General features: G+C 46.1%; 1 protein-coding gene across 2 annotated transcripts in view; it reads right to left on the reverse strand.

Moving 5' to 3' along the window:
• The window catches only part of PRP4K (pre-mRNA processing factor kinase PRP4K), a 117047-nt gene extending 95260 nt beyond the window's left edge, over positions 1–21787 (reverse strand). For both annotated transcript variants that reach the window (XR_011314051.1, XM_069730721.1), the window contains exon 1: positions 21694–21787. Coding sequence is in view for 1 of the 2 variants with exons in the window: in XM_069730721.1 (XP_069586822.1) it covers positions 21694–21728 (35 nt within the window). In the remaining variant the exon portion in view is untranslated. The remainder of the gene's footprint in view (positions 1–21693) is intronic.
• Between the last annotated feature and the right edge of the window lie 2048 nt (positions 21788–23835).

Here is a 23835-nt window from a genome sequence, read left to right on the forward strand (position 1 = left end):
AGATTTTTTGACCTTTCTGGGCCTGATATATTTCGGAATTTGACCCCCATTGGACATCTTGGTCTGTCTAATTATAATCAAACCACTTTTTGGTCACCCTGGACAAGTAGACAGTGGCATTTTTTGTTCCGATGGAAGCAGATTTCACCAACCCCGGAAAGGGTCTACAGCTCACTTTTAATTTAATTTGATGGTCATAGTCACATGGACTCCATCACAAGGCTATCGTTTGGACTTAGCTGGACCACCTTGGACACTGTTCTGAATATTCTGATATATATACCCATTGGTTATAAAATAATAATAATAATAATTTTATTTATATAGCGCCAACATATTCCGCAGCGCTTTACAAATTATAGAGGGGACTTGTACAGACAATAAACATTACATCATAACAGAAATACAGTTCAAAACAGATACCAGGAGGAGTGAGGGCCCTGCTCGCAAGCTTACAAACTATGGGGAAAAGGGGAGACACGAGAGGTGGATGGTAACAATTGCTTTAGTTATTCGGACCAGCTATAGTGTAAGGCTCAGGTGTTCATGTAAAGCTGCATGAACCAGTTACCTGCCTAAGTATGTAGCAGTACAGACACAGAGGGCTAATACTGCATAAAGTGTATGAGAACATGATGCGAGGAACCTTTTTTTTTTTTTTTTTTTTTTATTATAAATAGGCCACACAGGGATCGTTAGGTTAATGCATTGAGGCGGTAGGCCAGTCTGAACAAATGAGTTTTTAGGGCACGCTTAAAACTGTGGGGATTGGGGATTAATCGTATTAACCTAGGTAGTGCATTCCAAAGAATCGGCGCAGCACGTGTAAAGTCTTGGAGACGGGAGTGGGAGGTTCTGATTATTGAGGATGCTAACCTGAGGTCATTAGCGGAGCGGAGGGCACGGGTAGGGTGGTAGACTGATACCAGGGAGGAGATGTAGGGTGGTGCTGAGCCATGGAGTGCTTTGTGGATGAGGGTAGTAGTTTTGTACTGGATTCTGGAGTGGATGGGTAGCCAGTGTAATGACTGGCACAGGGTAGAGGCATCGGTGTAACGGTTGGTGAGGAATATGATCCTGGCTGCAGCATTCAGGACAGATTGGAGCGGGGAGAGTTTTGCAAGAGGGAGACCGATTAGTAGAGAGTTACAATAGTCCAGACGAGAATGAATAAGTGAAACAGTCAGAGTTTTTGCAGAGTCGAAATTAAGAAAAGGGCGAATTCTAGAAATGTTTTTGAGATGCAGGTAAGAAGAGCGAGCCAGTGATCGGATGTAGGGGGTGAATGAAAGGTCAGAATCAAGGATGACCCCAAGGCAGCGGGCATGTTGCTTTGGAGTAATGGTGGAACCGCACACGGAGATGGCAATGTCAGGCAAAGGTAGGTTAGTAGAGGGAGAGAACACGAGGAGTTCAGTTTTTGACAGGTTTAGTTTCAGATAGAGGGAGGACATGATGTTAGAGACAGCGGTAAGACAATCACTGGTGTTTTCTAAAAAGGTCGGTGTGATATCGGGAGCAGAAGTGTATAATTGGGTGTCGTCAGCATAGAGATGGTACTGGAAACCAACTGGTTATCTTCAGAGTGCCATTAATTCATGTATATGCATTTTTCTATACGTATACACATCTTCATATACATATTTTTGGTTGCAGTATTATGGCTATCCTTCATCTGGGAGGTATTTTCCAATCATCGGGCATTTTGCCAGATGCGTTCATTCACAGTACTATATCTTTATTTACATTTCTGGTGTCTTCCCCTATTTCAATTGACCAGCCAGGTCCGATACTTATTCAACAAGCTTTTGATCTTTATATCTTGGACCATTTATTGTGGAAGAATCAGCAGCTCAGCATTATCTGAGATATGTGTTTATGTACTATGAGATGTCATTTGACCATTCTCCCTGATTCCCTTTAGATTTTTTTTTTTCATTTTTTTGTTTTTTGATCCTTTTTCATCTATATGAAAACTATGTTTAATATGCGGTAGTTTGTTGAAGGAGACTTTTAGGCTCCCATTGATCTGTATGTATTTTACCCAATGGGTTAATGGGTTAATAAAGGTTTAGTATGCATTATACAGTGTGATGTGATAGTCAATTAGCACTTTTATGTGGTCCTGTGTAATTTCACTATATTATTTAAAAACATTTTCTGTTATATTTTATTTTTCATTTATTTTTTGTGCATATGTTTGTTTCCCTGCATTCTTCTGAGTTTTTGCCCCAGTGTGCTTCTATGTATCGGAACCACTGCCGATGCATATCAGCCTCATGTTTGACATTTTGGTCGTATATGCGCAATTTCTGTGTGGCCCCTTTTTCTTTTTTCAATCTTTTTTTTTTCCCAATTGACTTTATTGACCATTGACGACTGACTGACACTGACAAGATGGCAACCACCATGTGCTTTCTTTCTGTTCCATTGCCAGCTGGCTCTCTCTTCCAGGTGACCAATTAACCTGTTGCTGCTTTTGTATACATACACCTAATTCTGGGACACAGTACGCTATTTTCCCTGAAGAAGCCACAGTTAGTGCGGCGATACACGTGGATGTCTATCCCACACGCTTTCCCCTCCAGGCTACTATGGCTCCATCCAGGACTTGAGAATTCCCACATCTTTTGGTCTGAGTATTTGGGTTTTTGTTTCCTTTTTTTACTAACAGAAAAGGAATGGCAACTCCCCTATCTATTTCCAATATGGTACTGTGAATAAGCACAGTTTTTCATATGTTTATTTGACCGTGCCTTAGTTTTGTGTAGCATTATATTACTATCATCTGATCTATCCTTTTTGTGAGCCATATTATACCATTATGCTGTGAGGGGTTGTTTAGTGGGTTGTCATTGCCATTACCACAAGGCATGACAAGCACATGCATCTTTGATGGTTTTTAAATGTTTTTAACACTGTTGTTGCTGTGTCATGTTCAAAACTGTTTGAATTGTGATTTTTTTTTATTTTTTGGATAATAAAGTATGTGTTTTACCTGTTACGGGTGTTCCCATTCTGTGGCCATATTCTGTTTTCTTTTTCCTCCAAATGGAATAAATATCACTATTACACACTGAACGGGAAACCACTGGGTAAATCTGACATGGAGAGGGACTTGTTGATCCTAGTTAATGATAAACTTACCTGGAGCAGCCAGTGCCAGGCAGCAGCAACCAAGGCAAACAGGATCATGGGGTGCATTAAAAGAGGTCTGGATACACATGATGAGAGCATTATACTGCCTCTGTACAAATCCCTGGTTAGACGGCACATGGAGTACTGTGTACAGTTTTGGGCACCAGTGTCAGGAAAAATATAATGCAAAGGAGGGCAACAAAATTAATAAAGGGGATGAGGGAACTACAATACCCAGGTAGATTAGCAAAATTAGGATTATTTAGTCTAGAAAAAAGACGACTGGGGGGGCGATCTAATAACCATGTATAAGAATATAAGGGAACAATACAAATATCTCTCCGAGGATCTGTTTATACCAAGGAAGGTGACGGTCACAAGGGGGCATTCTCTGGAGGAGAGAAGGTTTTTCCACCAACATAGGAGAGGATTCTTTACTATTAAGGCAGTGAGAATCTGGAATTCCTTGCCTGAGGAGGTGGTGATGGCAAACTCAGTGGAGGGGTTCAAGAGAGGCCTGGATGTCTTCCTGGAGCGTAACAAGATTGTATCTTAAGGTACGGTCACACTAAACGATATCGCTAGCGATCCGTGACGTTGCAGCGTCCTGGCTAGCGATATCGTTCAGTTTGACACACAGCAGCGATCAGAATCCTGCTGTGATGTCGTTGGTCGCTGCAGAAAGTCCAGCACTTTATTTCGTCGCTGGACTTCCTGCTGACATCGCTGAATCAGCGTGTGTGACGCCGATTCAGCGATGTCTTCACTGGTAACCAGGGTAAACATCGGGTTACTAAGCGCAGGGCCGCGCTTAGTGACCCGATGTTTACCCTGGTTACCAGCGTAAAAGTAAAAAAAAAAAAAACACTACATACTTACATTTCGGTGTCTGTCCCTCGGCGCTCTGCTTCTCTGCCCTGTGTAAGCACAGCGGCCGGAAAGCAGAGCGGTGACGTCACCGCTGTGCTTTCCGGCCGCTGTGCTTACACAGGGCAGAGAAGCAGAGCGCCGAGGGACAGACAGCGGAAGGTAAGTATGTAGTGTTTGTTTTGTTTTTACTTTTACGCTGGTAACCAGGGTAAACATCGGGTTACTAAGCGCGGCCCTGCGCTTAGTAACCCGATGTTTACCCTGGTTACCGGCATAGTTGGTCGCTGGAGAGCTGTCTGTGTGACAGCTCTCCAGCGACCAAACAGATGCTGCAGCGATCCGGATCGTTGTCGGTATCGCTGCAGCGTCGCTAAGTGTGACGGTACCTTTACAGTTATTAGGTTCTATAGAAGGACGTAGATCTGGGGATTTATTCTGATGGAATATAGGCTGTTTAATATTTAATCCTTGAGGGAGTCTAGTATTTAATTCAAATATTCACCAAGTTTCCCAATTTACAAGTATCCTATGTAAATCTCCTCTCAAAGGTTTCTTAATTTTTTCTGTACCTGTAACAATGCAGGATGTAGAATCTCAATTGTGTTTTTGACTGAAATGTCTAGAGGCAGCTGAGCCTCTTGATTACCGTAGTTAATTTTCTTACTGCATCTGATAAATGTCTACTGATGCGAGTTTTCAATGTACTGGTAGTACATCCTACATATTGTAACTGACACATTTTGCAAGTAATCAAATAGATAACGTGTGCTATTACAATTAATAAAAATTTTATTGGCTGTGTTTTACCTGTTACTGTTGAAGTAAATGTCTCGATGTGCTTGCAGAAATTACATGTTATGACCACATTTATAGAACCCTATTGAATGGAGCAATGTAGATTTTAATGCAGCATTATTAACCCCTTCACGACCTTGATCTTTTCCGTTTTTGCATTCTCGCTTTTCACTCCCTTCCTTCCCAGAGCGATAACTTTTTTATTATTCGTCAATATGGCCATGTGAGGGCTTGTCTTTTGCGGGACGAGTTGCACTTTTCAACGACATCATTGGTTTTAGCATGTTGTGCACTAGAAAACGGGGAAAAAATTCCAAGTGCGGTGAAATTGCAAAAAATGCGCAATCCCACACTTGTTTTTTGTTTGGCTTTTTTTGCTAGGTTCACTAAATGCTAAAACTGACCTGCCATTTTGATTCTCCAGGTCATTACGAGTTCATAGACACCAAACGTCTAGTTAATGTTCTAAGTGGTAAAAAAAATTCCAAACTTTGCTAAAAAGAAAAAAATAATAAAAGTGCGCCATTTTCTGATACCTGTAGCGTCTCCATTTTTCGTGATCTGGGGTCGGGTGAGGGCTTATTTTTTGCGTGCCGGGCTGGCAATTTTAATGATACCACTTTTGTGCAGATACGTTCTTTTGATAGCCAGTTATTACATTTTAATGCAATGTCGCGGCGACCAAAAAACGTAATTCTGGGGTTTCGAATTTTTTTCTCGCTACGCCGTTTAGCGATCAGGTTAATCTTTTTTTTATTGATAGATCGGACGATTCTGAAGGCGGCGATACCAAATATGTGTAGGTTTGATTTTTTTTTATTGTTTTATTTTGAATAGGACGAAAGGAGGGTGATTTAAAGTTTTATCTTTTTTTATTTTTTTCATTTTTTTTTTTTAAAACAATTTTTTTTTTCTTTTTTACTTTTGCCATGCTTCAATAGCCTTAATAGAAGCTGGCACAACTGGATTGGCTCTGCTACATAGCCGCGATCATCAGATCGCTGTTATGTAGCTGAGTTGCAGGCTTGCTATGAGTGCCGCCCACAGGGTGGCACTCACAGCAGGCCTGCATCAGTAACCATACAGGTCTCAAGGACCTCTATGGTTACTATCCTGACGCATCGCCGACGCCCGATCATGTGACGGGGCTCAGCGATGCAATCAATTCCGGCCGCGCGGCCGGAAGCGCCGGTTAAATGCCGCTGTCAACGTTTGACAGTGGCAATTAACTGGTTAACCCCTTCATGACCCAGCCTATTTTCACCTTCAAAACCACCTGGCCGTTTTTTTGTAATTCTGACCAGTGTCCCTTTATGAGGTAATAACTCAGGAACGCTTCAACGAATCCTAGCGGTTCTGAGATTGTATTTTCGTGACATATTGGGCTTCATGTTAGTGGTAAATTTAGGTCGATAATTTTTGCGTTTATTTGTAAAAAAAATATGGAAATTTGGCTAAAATTTTGAAAATTTAGCAATTTTCAAATTTTGAATTTTTATTCTGTTAAACGAGACAGTTATGTGACACAAAATAGTTAATAAATAACATTACCCACACGTCTACTTTACATCAGCACAATTTTGGAACCAAAATTCTTTTTTGCTAGGAAGTTATAAGGGTTAAAATTTGACCAGCGATTTCTCATTTTTACAGCAAAATTTACAAAACCATTTTTTTAGGGACCACCTCACATTTGAAGTCAGTTTCAGGGGTCTATATGGCTGAAAATACCCAAAAGTGACACCATTCTAAAAACTGCACCCCTTCAGGTGCTTCACAGCAGCAGAAGCAACATGGAAGGAAAGAATTAACATTTAACTTTTTAGTCACAAAAATGATGTTTTATCAACAATTTTTTTATTTTCCCAAGGGTAAAAAGAGAAACTGGACACCAAAAGTTATTGTACAATTTGTCCTGAGTACACCGATACCCCATATGTGGGGGGGAACCACTGTTTGGGCGCACGACAGGGCTCGGAAGGGAAGGAGCGCCATTTGACTTTCAATGAAAAATTGGCTCCAATCTTTAGCGGACACCATGTCGCGTTTGGAGAGCCCCTATGTGCCTAAACATTGGAGCTCCCCCACAAGTGACCCCATTTTGGAAACTAGACCCCCCCAAGGAACTTATCTAGATGCATAGTGAGCACGTTGAACTCCCAGGTGCTTCACAAATTGATCCGTAAAAATGAAAAAGTACTTTTTTTTCACAAAAAATTTCTTTTAGCCTCAATTTTTTCATTTTCACATGGGTACCAGGATAAAACGGATCCTAAAATGTGTTGGGCAATTTCTCCTGAGTACATCGATACCTCATATGTGGTCACAAACCACTGTTTGTGCACACGGCAAGGCTCGTAAGGGAAGGAGCGCCATTTGACTTTTGAATGAAAAATTAGCTCCAATCATTAGCGGCCACCATGTCACGTTTGGAGAGCCCCTGCGTGCCTAAACATTGGAGCTCCCCCACATGTGACCCCATTTTGGAAACTAGACCCCCCAAGGAACTTATCTAGATGCATAGTGAGCACTTTGAACCCCCAGGTCCTTCACAAATTGATCCGTAAAAATGAAAAAGTTTTTTTTTTCACCAAAAAATTATTTTAGCCTCAATTTTTTCATTTTCACAAGGGTAACAGGATAAAATGGATCCTAAAATGTGTTGGGCATTTTCTCCTGAGTACACGGATACCTCACATGTGGGGGTAAACCACTGTTTTGGCACACGGTAGGGCTCAGAAGGGAAGGAGCGCCATTTGACTTTTTGAATGAAAAATTAGCTCCAATCGTTAGCTGACACCATGACGCCTTTGGAGAGCCCCTGTGCGCCTAAACATTGGAGCTTCCCCACATGTGACCCCATTTTGGAAACTAGACCTCCTAAGGAACTAATCTAGATGTGTGGTGACCACTTTAAACCCTCAAGTGCTTCACAGAAGTTTATAACGCAGAGCCGTGAAAATAAAAAATCATTTTTCTTTCCTCAAAAATTATTTTTTAGCCCACAATTTTTTATTTTCACAAGAGTAAAAGGAGAAATTGGACCCAAAAAGTTGTTGCCCAGTTTGTCCTGAGTACGCTGATACCCCATATGTGGGGGAAACCACTGTTTGGGCACACGTCGGGGCTCGGAAGGGAAGTAGTGACTTTTGAAATGCAGACTTTGATGGAATGGTCTGCGGGCGTCACGTTGCGTTTGCAGAGCCCCTGATGTGCCTAAACAGTAGAAACCCCCCACAAGTGACCCCATTTTGGAAACTAGATCCCCCAGGGAACTTATCTAGTTATGTGGTAAGCACTTTGAACCCCCAAGTGCTTCACAGAAGTTTACAACGCAGAGCCGTGAAAATAAAAAATCATTTTTCTTTCCTCAAAAATGATGTTTTAGCAAGCAATTTTTTATTTTCACAAGGGTAACAGGAGAAATTGGACCCCAATAATTGTTGCCCAGTTTGTCCTGAGTATGCTGGTACCCCATATGTGGGGGTAAACCACTTTTTGGGCGCACGTCGGGGCTCGGAAGGGAGGGAGCACCATTTGACTTTTTGATTGCAAGATTGACTGGAATCAATGGTGGCGCCATGTTGCGTTTGGAGACCCCTGATGTGCCGTAACAGTGGAAACCCCTCAATTCTAACTCCAACACTAACCCCAACAGACCCCTAACCCTAATCCCAACTCTAGCCATAACCCTAATCACAACCCTAACCCCAACACACCCCTAACCCTAACCATAACCCTAACCACAAGCCTAATCTTAACCCTATTTCCAACCCTAACCCTAAGGCTATGTGCCCACGTTGCGGATTCGTGTGAGATTTTTCCGCACCATTTTTGAAAAATCCGCAGGTAAAGGCACTGCATTTTACCTGCGGATTTACCGCAGATTTCCAGTGTTTTTTGTGCGGATTTCACCTGTGGATTCCTATTGAGGAACAGGTGTAAAACGCTGCGGAATCCGCACAAAGAATTGACATGCTGCGGAAAATACAACACAGCGATTCCGCGCTGTATTTTCCGCACCATGGGCACAGCGGATTTTGTTTTCCATAGGTTTACATGGTACTGTAAACCTGATGGAAAACTGCTACGAATCCGCAGCGGCCAATCCGCTGCGGATCCGCAGCCAAATCTACTGCAGATCCGCAGCCAAATCCGCACCGTGTGCACATAGCCTAATTCTAACCCTAACCCTAGTTCTAACCGTAACCCAAACCCTAACCCTAAGGCCAGGTTCACATTGCGCTAGCAGCAGCCCGTTCAGCACATACGCTAACGGGCTGCTGCTAGCGCAAGTGCCGACATTTGCATCGCGCTAGCGCAGATAGAGCATCTGCTAGCTCTATCTGCGCTAGCAGTGACGGACCCGGAAACGCGGCAGCTCGCGTCTCCGGGTCCGTCACTCAATGACGGCACATCCCTAGCATACGCCCATTGTGGTCATGCGCTAGTGATGCGTCCGACATTGCTGTCAATGGCGGCCGTAACGGACTACGTTACACCGCGTTTATGCCGTGGTGTAACGTAGTCCGTCTAACGGACTGCTTAGACGCAGTGTGAACTAACCCTAACCCTAGTGGGGCAAAGAAAAAAAAACGTTTCTTTATTTTATTTTTGTCCCTACCTATGGGGGTGATAAAGGGGGGGGGGGTTTATTTATTTATTTATTTTTATTTTGATCGCTGCGATAGAACCCATCACAGCGATCAAAATGTACCTGAAACGAATCTGCCGGTCTGCAGATTCGGCGGGCCGCCATTTTTGAAGATGGCAGCGCCCATCGAACAGACGGACACCAGGAGGGAAAAAGGTCGGTAAGTATGGGGGGGGGGGGTGCAGACAGCGGGGGGAGCGGACAGGAGACTGGAGGGGAGCGGGGGACACTAGATTACAGGACGGAGGACCGGAGGGGAGGCAATCGGTGGCGGCGGGGGGTTGGTCAGATCACGATCTCCAGCCATGGCTGATGCTATTGCAGCATCGGCCATGGCTGGATTGTAATATTTCACCAATTTTCATTGGTGAAATATTACTATCGCTCTGATTGAAAGTGAAACGTCACTTTCAACAGCCAATCAGAGCGATGGTAGCCACGGGGGGGGGGAAGGGGGGGGGGACTGACTTATGACTGCACTTGCACCTTACTGAAGGCAATATTTGCACAAAATGGTCAGGTATAATTTTAGAAGTCCTTTTCCTTGTATGGCATGTTTTCCTGCATCTAATCTTGTGATTTATTGTCTTTACCCAGTATCAAATGTTGTGGATTTTTGTTAAATAAATAAATTTTCTATTTTTACTATACCTTATTGCTCCCAAGTTTCTCCCGCTTTATACATATCTGAGGTGAGCATCCACCCCAACGCTCGGATTCCCTGAACCCATTTATCCACCCCAGTGATAGCTTATGGAGTGCCCCAGTATGCCATCCAGCAGAGACACTGAGCAGCGTGTGCTCAATGTCTCCCTGTGAACTCCTATTACCTGTCTGACGTCACTGCGAGCGTTAGAAAGTTCTACTGCTCGCGGTGCCATCAGACAGATAATAGGAGCTCACAAGGAGACACTCGGCAGCAGTAGCAAACACAGTGGACATACACCAGCAGATGACATGGCTACCCAAACCATCATTGATTGTGGAAAATTCACACTAGCCCTCAAGCAGCTTGGATTGTGTGCCTCTCCACTCTTCCTCCAGACTCTGGGACGATTTCCAAATGAAATGCAAAGTTTACTTTCATCTGAAAACAACACCTTGGACCACTGAGCAACAGTCTAGTTCTTTTCCTCCTTGACCCAGGTAAGACCCTTCTGGCGTTGTCTATTGGTCATGAGTGGCTTGACAAAAGGAATGCCACACTTGTAGCCCATGTACTGCATACATCTGTGTATGGTGGCTCTTGAAGCAATGACTCCAGCAGCAGTTCACTCCTTGTGAGTCTCCCCCAAATTTTTGAATGACCTTTTCTTAATCTTTTCAAGGCTGTGGTTATCCTGGTTACTTGTGTACCTGTTTCTACCACATTTTTCCTTCCACTCAACTTTCCATTAATATGCTTGGATACAGCACTCTGAAAAGCCAGCTTATTTAGCAATGACCTTCAATGACTGCCTTCTGGACAACTGTCAAGTTAGCAGTCTTCCCCATGATTGTGGAGCCTACTGAAACAGACTAAAGGACCTTTTTAAACACTTAGGAAGCCTTTGCATGTGTTTTTTTTGTTAATTATTCTAATTTACTGAGATAATGGCTTTTGGGTTTTCATTGGCTGTAAGCCATAATCATCAATATTAACAGAAATAAACACTTGAAATAGATCACTCTGTTTGTAATGACTATATAATATAGGAGTTTCACTTTTTGTATTGAAGATCTGCAATAAATTAACTTTTTGATATTCTAATTCTGTGAGAAGCACACACACAAATATATATACAGTGGGGCAAAAAAGTATTTAGTCAGTCAGCAATAGTGCAAGTTCCACCACTTAAAAAGATGAGAGGCGTCTGTAATTTACATCATAGGTAGACCTCAACTATGGGAGACAAACTGAGAGAAAAAAATCCAGAAAATCGCATTGTCTGTTTTTTTATCATTTTTTTGCATATTATGGTGGAAAATAAGTATTTGGTCAGAAACAAACAATCAAGATTTCTGGCTCTCACAGACCTGTAACTTCTTCTTTAAGAGTCTCCTCTTTCCTCCATTACCTGTAGTGATGGCACCTGTTTAAACTTGTTATCAGTATAAAAAGACACCTGTGCACACCCTCAAACAGTCTGACTCCATACTCCACTATGGTGAAGACCAAAGAGCTGTCAAAGGACACCAGAAACAAAATTGTAGCCCTGTACCAGGCTGTGAAGACTGAATCTGCAATAGCCAACCAGCTTGGAGTGAAGAAATCAACAGTGGGAGCAATAATTAGAAAATGGAAGACATACAAGACCACTGATAATCTCCCTCGATCTGGGGCTCCACGCAAAACCCCACCCCGTGGGGTCAGAATGATCACAAGAACGGTGAGCAAAAATCCCAGAACCACGCGGGGGGACCTAGTGAATGAACTGCAGAGAGCTGGGACCAATGTAACAAGGCCTATCATAAGTAACACACTACGCCACCATGGACTCAGATCCTGCATTGCCAGACGTGTCCCACTGCTTAAGCCAGTACATGTCCGGGCCCGTCTGAAGTTTGCTAGAGAGCATTTGGATGATCCAGAGGAGTTTTGGGAGAATGTCCTATGGTCTGATGAAACCAAACTGGAACTGTTTGGTAGAAACACAACTTGTCGTGTTTGGAGGAAAAAGAATACTAAGTTGCATCCATCAAACACCATACCTACTGTAAAGCATGGTGGTGGAAACATCATGCTTTGGGGCTGTTTCTCTGCAAAGGGGCCAGGACGACTGATCCGGGTACATAAAAGAATGAATGGGGCCATGTATCGTGAGATTTTGAGTGCAAACCTCCTTCCATCAGCAAGGGCATTGAAGATGAAACGTGGCTGGGTCTTTCAACATGACAATGATCCAAAGCACACCGCCAGGGCAACGAAGGAGTGGCTTCGTAAGAAGCATTTCAAAGTCCTGGAGTGGCCTAGCCAGTCTCCAGATCTCAACCCTATAGAAAACCTTTGGAGGGAGTTGAAAGTCCGTGTTGCCAAGCGAAAAGCCAAAAACATCACTGCTCTAGAGGAGATCTGCATGGAGGAATGGGCCAACATACCAACAACAGTGTGTGGCAACCTTGTGAAGACTTACAGAAAACGTTTGACCTCTGTCATTGCCAACAAAGGATATATTACTAAGTATTAAGATGAAATTTTGTTTCTGACCAAATACTTATTTTCCCCCATAATATGCAAATAAAATGTTAAAAAAACAGACAATGTGATTTTCTGGATTTTTTTTTCTCAGTTTGTCTCCCATAGTTGAGGTCTCCCTATGATGTAAATTACAGATGCCTCTCATCTTTTTAAGTGGTGGAACTTGCACTATTGCTGACTGACTAAATACTTTTTTGCCCCACTATATATATATATATATATATATATATATATATATATATATATATATATTTTAGATATATGCGAGATCTTTAGATCTATCTATTCTGTGTACAGTTGTGCTCAAAAGTTTACATATCCTGGCAGAATTTTTGCTTTCTTTGAGAAAATGAATAACTAGTGATGAGCGAGTATGCTCCTTGCTCGGGTTTTCCCGAGCACGCTCGGATGGTCTCCAAGCAGGGTGGATAAAAATCAATGTTTTTTTTTTTTTAAAAATCGGATTTTTTTTATTTAAATCGGATTTTTTTCAATAAACTGCTTTTTGAGGAAAATATTTTACCATCCAAAGGTTCTTCCATCATGAGATAAAGCTGAGTTGTTTAACTCAGTAGAATAAAGGCTGTATATGTGTAACATTCACAATGCCATGCTCTTCCAGAGGTTTCTGTAGGATTAGTGGGCAGTTTCTCTCCTATATTATCACAGACGCTCGCTTTACTTACGCAGTTCTCAAAACTGAATTTGACTCCGCAGAGGTCCCAGCCTCTTCTTCACAGCAAAAATGTTACAACATGAACAGAGTTGAGAAAAAGACCTTAATCCTATTGTTCTACAAGCCTACGAATACAGAATCAACCCCTTCAGTGCCAAGTCCAAGAAGTTAGACAATATGTTTCTGATTGTTTGGAGTGGAATAGATCTGCACAACACAAGAAGAATGTGAATCTAAGTGTGAGGAGGAGGAAGGGCAAGCAGACAAGAAAATGAAAGTGAAACTTTGAGCACAATACTGCAGCATAGCCACAGACAGACAAGTCTGGATCTGTTTGTGTGTACGATCTGAGGTTTATTACATTCTTTCCTTATAATGGCAGCAGGCCGTAAAAGAGACCCAGTTTGGGAATATTTTAATGAAGCTCCTTCGCCTATCGGTAAGGCAGGCATGCGTGCAAAATGCAAACGATGCAACAAAGAGATGCAAGGCCTGGTGGCGCGAATGAGGCAACATCATGAGAAGTGCGGTGATGAAGATGATGAAGAACATATTGTCTAACTTCTTGGACTTGGCACTGAAGGGGTTGATTCTGTATTCATAGGTTTGTAGAACAATAGGATTAAGGTCTTTTTCTCAACTCTGTTCATGTTGTAACATTTTTGCCGTGAAGAAGAGGCTGGGACCTCTGCGGAGTCAAATTCAGTTAGGTAGAAACTTTGATTTAAATCACTGATTTAAATCAAGCCTTACTGACTAGTGATTTAAATCGTGATTTAAATCAGTTAGATTTAAATCAAATCCACCCTGTCTCCAAGTATTTGTTAGTGCTCGGGACATTTCGTTTTTGTTGAAGCAGCTGCATGATTTACGACTGCTGGACAGCCTGAGTACATGTGGGGGTTGCTTGGTTGCTAGGGAATCCCCACATGTAATCAAGCTGTCAAGCAGCCGTAAATAATGCAGCTGCGGTGACTAAAACTACCGTATTTTTCGGACTATAAGACGCACCGGACCATAAGACGCACCCCAAATTTGGGGTGAAAATTGCAGAAAAAAAGATTTTTTATAAGATGGGGGTCCGTCTTATTGTCCGAATGTACAGTATCTTACCTGAGGGATGGCGGTGGCAGAGCAGGGTCACAGGAGGCATGGTGTCGGCAGAGGTGGGGTCATGCGGTGTGGCGTGCACCTGAGCAGGGTCCCTTCCTGCTTAGGTGGGCGATGCCACGGCCTGATGTCCATGGGAGGGTTGCAGCAGTGATTACCGGCAGAGGTGCTGGGCTGAGGAGGTGCTGGGCTGAGGAGGTGCTGTGAGAGGGGTCCCGGGCTGAGGAGGTGCTGGGCTGAGGAGGTGCTGGGCTGAGGAGGTGCTGTGAGAGGGGTCCCGGGCTGAGGAGGTGCTGGGCTGAGGAGGTGCTGGGCTGAGGAGGTGCTGTGAGGGGTCCCGGGCTGAGGAGGTGCTGGGCTGAGGAGGTGCTGTGAGAGGGGTCCCGGGCTGAGGAGGTGCTGTGAGAGGGGTCCCTTTCCCCGGTGAGGTGATGCAGCAGCCCGGTAAGCAGCAGAGCCGGGTGAATCCTGTTGTTATCGGTGGGGGTGGCCATCTTCCTGAAGCCGCGCGTGCGCAGATGAAGCGCTCTGCTTCCCGGGGCTTCAGGAAAATGGCCGCGGGAGGCCGCGCGTGCGCAGATGGAGATCGCGGCGGCCATTTTCCTGAAGCCCCGGGAAGCAGAGCGCTTCATCTGAGCACGCGTGGCTTCAGGAAGATGGCCGCCCCCACCGATAACAGGATTCACCCGGCTCTGCTGCTTACCGGGCTGCTGCATCACCTCACCGAAGAAAGGGACCTCGCTTACTGAGCCTCCTCATCCCCGCACCTCTGCCGCCAAGGTAAGCCTGCATTGCGACTATTAGACGCACCCCCAATTTTCCCCCCTTTTTTGGGGGGGAAAAAGTGCGTCTTGCAGTCCGAAAAATACGGTAAGTCTCCTAGCGCTAACAAATACTCGGAGACCACCCGAGCTTATTCGGGAAAACCCGAGCAACAAGTGTACTTGCTCATCACTAATGATAACAGCAGAACTTTTTCTCCACTCATGGTTAGTGGTTGGGTGAAGCCATTTATTGTCAAACTACTGTTTTCTCTTTTTAAATCATAATGGCAACCCAAAACATCCAAATGACCCTGATTAAAAGTTTACGTTCCCTGGTGATTTTGGCCTAATAACATACACAGAAGTTGACACAAAGGTAACATCCTCACCTGTGACCTGTTTGCTTGTAATCAGTGTGTGTGCATAAAAGCTGAGTGAGTTTCTGGGATCCAGACAAACTCTTGCATCTTTCATACAGCCACTGACGTTTCTGGATTGTGAGTCATGGGGAAAGCAAAAGAACTGTCAACGGATCTACGGGAAAAGGTAGTTGAACTCAATAAAAAAAAAAAACACGAAAGGGATACAAGAAGATATCCAAGAAATTGATAATGCCAGTCAGCAGCGTTCAAACTGTGATTAATAAATGGAAAATCAGGGGATCTGTAAAAACAAAACCACAGTCAGGTAGACCAACAAGAATTTTGTCCACAACTGCCAGGAAAATTGTTTGGGATGCAAATAAAAATCCACATATAACATCAGCTGAAATACAGGACTCTCTGAAAACTAGTGGTGTGGCTGTTTCAAGATGCACAATTAGGAGGTTACTTGAAGAAAAATGGGTTGCATGGTCGAGTTGCCAGAAGAAAGCCATTAATGTGCAAACGCCAAAGTACGGTATCTTGTCTACAATACGCAAAACAGCACAGAGACAAGCCTCAAAACTTCTGTAACAAGATAATTTGGAGTGATAAGATCAAATTTGAACTTTTTGGCCACAACCATAAACATTACATTTGGAGAGAGGTCAACAAGGCCTATGATGAAAGGAACACCATTCCTACTGTAAAGCACGGAGGTGAACCGCTGATGTTTTGGGGATGTGTGAGCTGCAAATGCACAGGAAACTTGGCTAAAGTTAGAAGAAAGATGAATGCAGCACATTATCAGCAAATACTGGAGGCAAATTTGCAATAATCAGCCCGGAAGCTGAGCAATGGGACGTACTTGGACGTTCCAACATGACTACAATCCAAAACACAAGGCCCTGTCATTGGCTACAGCAAAACAAAGTGAAGGTTCTGGAGCGGCCATCTCAGTTTCCTGACTTCAATATCATTGAGCCACTCTGGGGAGATCTCAAGCGCGCAGTTCATGCTACACAACCCAGGAAATTACAATAAATGGTTTCACCCAATCATTAAACCATGAGTGGAGAAAAAGTTTTGGCGTTATCATTCATATTCTCTAAAACTCTAAAAAAAAAAAGTCCAAAAAAGCTCAAATTCTGCCGGGGTATGTAAACTTTTGGGCACACCTGTATATATCTCTTCTATTCTAACCTGTCAAGCTGTGATTTTACTGTACGTGGCAGACGAATTTCCAACTTTTCATCTATATATCTATACCTATAGATATATATATATATGTGTGTGTGTGTGTGTGTGTGTTTTGAAGTGTACATGACATGAAGAATTTCTCTATGTGAAATCTCCTGTTAGAATTGCATTGCAATCGGATAGCAATCGCACTGAATTCGGATATAAGTCGGATGCTAGGTGTGAAATGTGGGACTGTACTCATGAAAAATGTATGACACTTGCATTATACTTGTCCGACTTTGCAGGAACAAAAATTGGACCGATTTTAAAATTACTAGAGTGACTCCAGCCTAAGAGAAGGTCATTCTGAGTAGAATACTGATGGCAAGATGTAGCCTATAACCACAAAACGGTTCTGAACAGCTTTCTAATCGTTACTGGGACTCTTCAGGAAAATAGAAGAATCCTTATAACAGTGCCGTTGGAATCATTTTGATTCTGGATATGTGTAATAGCCACTATTCTGACTCACCCGACTGCTTTCCATACAGTTGGCTACTTTCACACTTGTGTCGGTACAGGTTTGTCGCTATGCGTTGGGCCGACGTACCGACACACGTTGTGAAATTTGTGCACGACGTGGGCAGCGGTGCAGTTTTTCAACGCATCCGCTGCCCATTCTGAAGTCCGGGGAGGAGGGGGCGGAGTTTCGGCAAACGCAAGTGTGAAAGTAGCCTAAAAGATATTTTGCACAATTCTTTTCTTTGTAATAATGCAGATATCAGGCAGTAGTTCACTTTTATTGGTAGGCTGCAGTAAATCAGTGGGGCAAAAAGAAGTCCACTTCAAGAGATTATTTTCCCAACCTCCCTCTCGTCAGAGACAGGTCTCCAAGTACCAAGTTCCAAGAAAAAATAAAAACATCTTGGTGTTTTATTTTTAGATCCTTTACTATATTAATACTAAACAGACAGGGCATTTTTTTTAGCCTTAAACCAGTTTATGATGTGTCAGTTTGGGGCGTTAGACCTGGGATTTGGGACAGTATTAAAAGTATTTGGTGTAGGTACCATGTGCATCGAAGGCTTTGTAATATAGGAAATAAAATAGCCCTTATTTTGTGTTAAAAAGATGCTTTAGTGAAGTCTGATGGACTCCGTCATAACTACATGGGGTTCATCAGCTGCTGGTGATGCACACAATGTCTCTATATGTGAATAAAGCTTTAGATGTGAGCAGTGAATTTCTTTTTTGGAATCGTTTATTTCACGTGTATGTATGACCCCTTTTCACACATGGATATAACACGTTCGCAAAAACTACACAGATGGCACGCAAATAAAAATTGTGCGCGTTTTCTGCATGAAACGCAAGACAATTCTTTAGTCGCTCGTCTACAGCCAGCCTAAAGGTACCTTCACACATAACGATTTCGTTAACGATATCGTTGCAACGTCACGCTTTTTGTGACGTAGCAATGATCCCGCTAACGATATCTTTATGTGTGACAGCGACCAATAATCAGGCCCCTGCTGGGAGATCGTTGGTCGTGGGGAATGATCAGGACCTTTTTTTGGTCGCTGATCACCCCACTGTCATCGCTAGATCGGCGTGTGTGATGCCGATCCAGCGATGTGTTCACCTGTAACCAGGGTAAACATTGGGTTACTAAGCGCAGGGCCACGCTTAGTAACACGATATTTACCCTGGTTACCATTGTAAAAGTAAAAAAAAAACAGTACATACTCACATTCTGATGTCTGTCACGTCCCCCGGCGTCCACAGGGTTAAAACTGCTTTCGGCAGGAGCGCTGCTAATGCACGTGCTCTGACCGAGAGCTTCCCTGCACTGACTGTCAGTGCCGGCCGTAAAGCAGAGCACAGCGGTGACGTCACCGCTGTTACTGCCGGCGCTGACAGTCAGTGCAGGGAATCTTCTCGGCAGCAGCGCGTGCATTAGCAGCGCTCCTGCCGAAAGCAGTTTTAACCCTGTGGACGCCGGGGGACGTGACAGACATCAGAATGTGAGTATGTAGTGTTTTTTTTTTACTTTTACAATGGTAACCAGGGTAAATATCGGGTTACTAAGCGCGGCCCTGCGCTTAGTAACCCGATGTTTACCCTGGTTACCCGGGTGCTGCAGGGGGACTTCAGCATCGTTGAAGACAGTTTCAACGATGCCAAAGTCGTTCCCGGGATCGTTGGTCGCTGGAGAGAGCTGTCTGTGTGACAGCTCCCCAGCGACCACACAATGACTTACCAACGATCACGGCCAGGTCGTATCACTGGTCATGATCGTTGGTAAATCGTTTAGTGTAACGGTACCTTTAGACCAGAACAGACCCATGATTTTAAGGATCAATGCAGGTCCTGGTTATCAGCCTTCCAAGCAATCAATGAAGGGCATCTCACTTCCAAAAACACTGTTTATACGCTGATATAGTTGTAATCTACTGGTAAATTGCGCTTAAAGAAGCAGTCCTCCCATCAAAGTTTTTACCCTCTTAATATATTGCAATCATATTACATAACACTGTGCACTTACAATTGCTCATTTTGCCTTTCTACCCAGTTATTTTTTCTATTTTCTTTGTAGAAAGAAATCTCTTGTCTCTGCAAAAATCATTACTCTCATCTACTCCTGACCAGCTGCTCCCTCCTCCCCCTACTATGGACTTTTGCAGTGACTCATACAGGGAAAATTGACCTCCTGTTTCTACATAGAGCTTAGAAGGATTGAGCTAGTCAGTTTTTAATCAAATGATGCCATAGTCCTAATGGAAGAGAGAGGAATTAGCTGGGTAAAAAAGGCAAAATGAGCAATTGTAAATACACAGTGCTATATATTATGGTGACTGCAATATATTAAGCAAATAAATACATTTTGATGACAGCGCTTCTTTAAAAGGAATGTCACCAGGTTTTTGCTATGTAATCTGAGAACAGCATGATGCAAGGACAGAAATCCTGATTCCAGTGATGCATCACTTAGGCTAGGGTCACATTGCGTTAGGGCAATCCGTTTAGCGCATAGCGCTACGGACCGCGCTAACGCAATGTCCCAAAGAGGATCGCGTTACCCGATCCCGCTAGCGCAGATCCCCGTTCGCGGTCCATCACTCAAATGACGGCACATCGCTAGCGCACGCCCAATGTGGGCGTGCGCTAGCGATGCGTTCGCCATTACAAGCTATGGCGGCGTTAACGGACTACGTTACACCGCGTTATGCCGCGGTGTAACGTAGTCCGTTAAACGCGGTCACATAACGCAATGTGACCCTAGCCTTACTTGACTGCTTGCTGCAGTATTTATAAAATCAGGGTATATGCACATTTGGCCTTTTTCAGGCAGATTCCACCTGGGAACCCCATAAAAAAGGGCTGCAAAACAGCAAGGAAAATGAAAATAATGCACAGCAATGTAAAAATTGTACATAGTGTTTTCTTACCTCTTAACAGCTTCAGGGTTGGGAAACTGAAGTGATTAAAAAAAAAAGTAGCATGTTCATTCCAGGGATGGCATCTACTAAAAATCTGCAGATTTACTAGTTCTCTGAATGCTGAGCTCTGCATAACACCCCCACGCCACTGATTTTCAACTTTCTGTGTACACTTTGAATAGGCAGAAAGTGGCCTATCAGTGGCAGGGTCAGGGTTATGGATATAGAGAGATACATGACAACAGGTTTCCTAGTACTCCAGTGATAATCTCCTGCTGATAAACCAGTGATTTCATCAGAAATAGAGCAAGCAGCCCAGTAAGTGATCCATCGCTGGAATCAGGGACTGTGTCTCTGCATTATGCTGCTACAAGATAAGGTGGCAAAAAGCCGGTGACAGATTCCCTTTAATTTATGCATGGCAATAACAGGGAAAACGTGCAGCTATATTCGCCCTCCAAACGTTCACTTCCAGTCATCTGGGCGGTGCCAGGAGAGGTTCGTCGCTGCTCATTTTACAGCACGTCGATTGGCAGCCTGCTTTGCACTGTGTATATATGCGTCAATGTGCCGAGGAGTGATTGGTGTGCATACTGTAACAGCCCCCTACATTATCCAGATGACTGGAAGTCAGTGGCTGCAGAGAGAACAGAACTTCATTTCCCCCCTGCAGCCACCGCTTAGTCATCAAAACGGGGTTCATATGTCATTTATTGAAGATTAACACTATTTGCAGGAACATAGTGATTTTGGAAGTGACAAGACACTTTTAAAACAACTGCGAAGTGATTTGTCATGTATGGTCACCCTAACCTGGCGCCCACGGTTTGCAACACACCGAGACTGGCTTCTAGCCCACCTACATCCAAAATGACCACCGCAGTGGCACAGGGAGTGTCAGAGGAAACTACCCGTCTACAGCACAGGAAAGGCCGGGGGTATATTTCAGAGCTGCCACTCTGGGATGCAGTGGGAACACGATGCCAGCCTCCATATAGGTGGCAGCAGGATGCAAACAGTGGGCACCGAGAAGGGCAATTACACGCCACAAAGGTAAAATCACCGCTCAGTTCCAGGGTCACTAAGTGATGGCACACTATGGCAGTATGACAGCACTTTATAAGAGTGGCTATCCCTTTAACAGCCTGGCCAGGGCAAAGTTGCTTGCGGGCAGCTGGGCTCCCAGCATGGCGAAGATGAATAAGAAAACAATACAGTGAGAGACGCGAGGCAAAGGGGGCATAGGGCACAGAACAGCCGCCACCGGGGGCATAAGGCACAGAACAGCCGCCACCGGGGGCATAGGGCACAGAACAGCCGCCACCGGGGGCATAAGGCACAGATCAGCCGCCACCGGGTGCCGTCTCCTGAGGTAACCCTGGTCGCCATTGTACGGACCCATCCATGTTTCCTCTCACAAACCTTACGTCCCCTCTCCCCCACTATGGAGAGCGGCGGCCGAGCTCCACAGAGGCCTCTCACTCTCACCAGCCCCTCAGCCCGTTCCCGCCCATTCCCTCTTACTCTGGGTCGCGCAGCTCCGTGTCTGCGGCCGCCATTTTCCTCGCAGATTCGGAGGAGACGAGGTTACGGAGCGGAAGGGGGAATGCACGTCACCTCCGTACTACAGGGAACTTCCGGTAGTGGTTGGCGACGTTGTCCTGCACGCGGCACCGCACGCTGACGAGCAGTTGTTTTGTGACACTTGTGTTTGGCCTGAGCGTGCACCCAGATATGGCGCTGAATACACATTGTCTTCTCATCTCCACAAAGAAACGAGCTAGGCAATTCTACTCATGGTGTCATGTAACAACTGGGCCAGGTGCCGGAATCGGGCCGTACGTCAGCAGTGTGGGGCCAGGTGCCGGTATCGGGCCGTACGTCAGTGTGGGGCCAGGTGCCGGTATCGGGCCGTACGTCAGCAGTGCTGGGCCAGGTGCCGGTATCGGGCCGTACGTCAGCAGTGCTGGGCCAGGTGCCGGTATCGGGCCGTACGTCAGCAGTGCTGGGCCAGGTGCCGGTATCGGGCCGTACGTCAGCAGTGCTGGGCCAGGTGCCGGTATCGGGCCGTACGTCAGCAGTGCTGGGCCAGGTGCCGGTATCGGGCCGTACGTCAGCAGTGCTGGGCCAGGCGCCGGTATCGGGCCGTACGTCAGTGTGGGGCCAGATGCCGGTATCGGGCCGTACGTCAGCAGTGTGGGGCCAGGTGCCGGTATCGGGCCGTACGTCAGCAGTGCTGGGCCAGGTGCCGGTATCGGGCCGTACGTCAGCAGTGTGGGGCCAGGTGCCGGTATCGGGCCGTACGTCAGCAGTGTGAGGCCAGGTGCCGGTATCGGGCCGTACGTCAGCAGTGTGGGGCCAGGTGCCGGTATCGGGCCGTACGTCAGCAGTGTGGGGCCAGGTGCCGGAATCGGGCCGTACGTCAGCAGTGCTGGGCCAGGTGCCGGAATCGGGCCGTACGTCAGCAGTGTGGGGCCAGGTGCCGGAATCGGGCCGTACGTCAGCAGTGTGGGGCCAGGTATCGGTATCGGGCCGTACGTCAGCAGTGTGGGGCCAGGTGCCGGTATCGGGCCGTACGTCAGCAGTGCTGGGCCAGGTGCCGGTATCGGGCCGTACGTCAGCAGTGCTGGGCCAGGTGCCGGAATCGGGCCGTACGTCAGCAGTGCTGGGCCAGGTGCCGGTATCGGGCCGTACGTCAGCATTGCTGGGCCAGGTGCCGGAATCGGGCCGTACGTCAGCAGTGCTGGGCCAGGTGCCGGTATCGGGCCGTACGTCAGCAGTGCTGGGCCAGGTGCCGGAATCGGGCCGTACGTCAGCAGTGCTGGGCCAGGTGCCGGTATCGGGCCGTACGTCAGCAGTGCTGGGCCAGGTGCCGGAATCGGGCCGTACGTCAGCAGTGTGGGGCCAGGTGCCGGTATCGGGCCGTACGTCAGCAGTGCTGGGCCAGGTGCCGGTATCGGGCCGTACGTCAGCAGTGTGGGGCCAGGTGCCGGTATCGAGCCGTACGTCAGCAGTGCTGGGCCAGGTGCCGGTATCGGGCCGTACGTCAGCAGTGCTGGGCCAGGTGCCGGTATCGAGCCGTACGTCAGCAGTGTGGGGCCAGGTGCCGGTATCGGGCCGTACGTCAGTGTGGGGCCAGGTGCCGGTATCGGGCCGTACGTCAGCAGTGCTGGGCCAGGTGCCGGTATCGGGCCGTACGTCAGCAGTGTGGGGCCAGGTGCCGGTATCGGGCCGTACGTCAGCAGTGTGGGGCCAGGTGCCGGTATCGGGCCGTACGTCAGTGTGGGGCCAGGTGCCGGTATCGGGCCGTACGTCAGCAGTGCTGGGCCAGGTGCCGGTATCGGGCCGTACGTCAGCAGTGTGGGGCCAGGTGCCGGTATCGGGCCGTACGTCAGCAGTGTGGGGCCAGGTGCCGGTATCGGGCCGTACGTCAGCAGTGTGGGGCCAGGTGCCGGTATCGGGCCGTACGTCAGTGTGGGGCCAGGTGCCGGTATCGAGCCGTACGTCAGCAGTGCTGGGCCAGGCGCCGGTATCGGGCCGTACGTCAGTTTGGGGCCAGATGCCGGTATCGGGCCGTACGTCAGCAGTGTGGGGCCAGGTGCCGGTATCGGGCCGTACGTCAGCAGTGCTGGGCCAGGTGCCGGTATCGGGCCGTACGTCAGCAGT

This window comes from Ranitomeya imitator, chromosome 6, assembly GCF_032444005.1.
Source record: "Ranitomeya imitator isolate aRanImi1 chromosome 6, aRanImi1.pri, whole genome shotgun sequence".
In the NCBI taxonomy this organism is placed as follows: domain Eukaryota; kingdom Metazoa; phylum Chordata; class Amphibia; order Anura; family Dendrobatidae; genus Ranitomeya; species Ranitomeya imitator.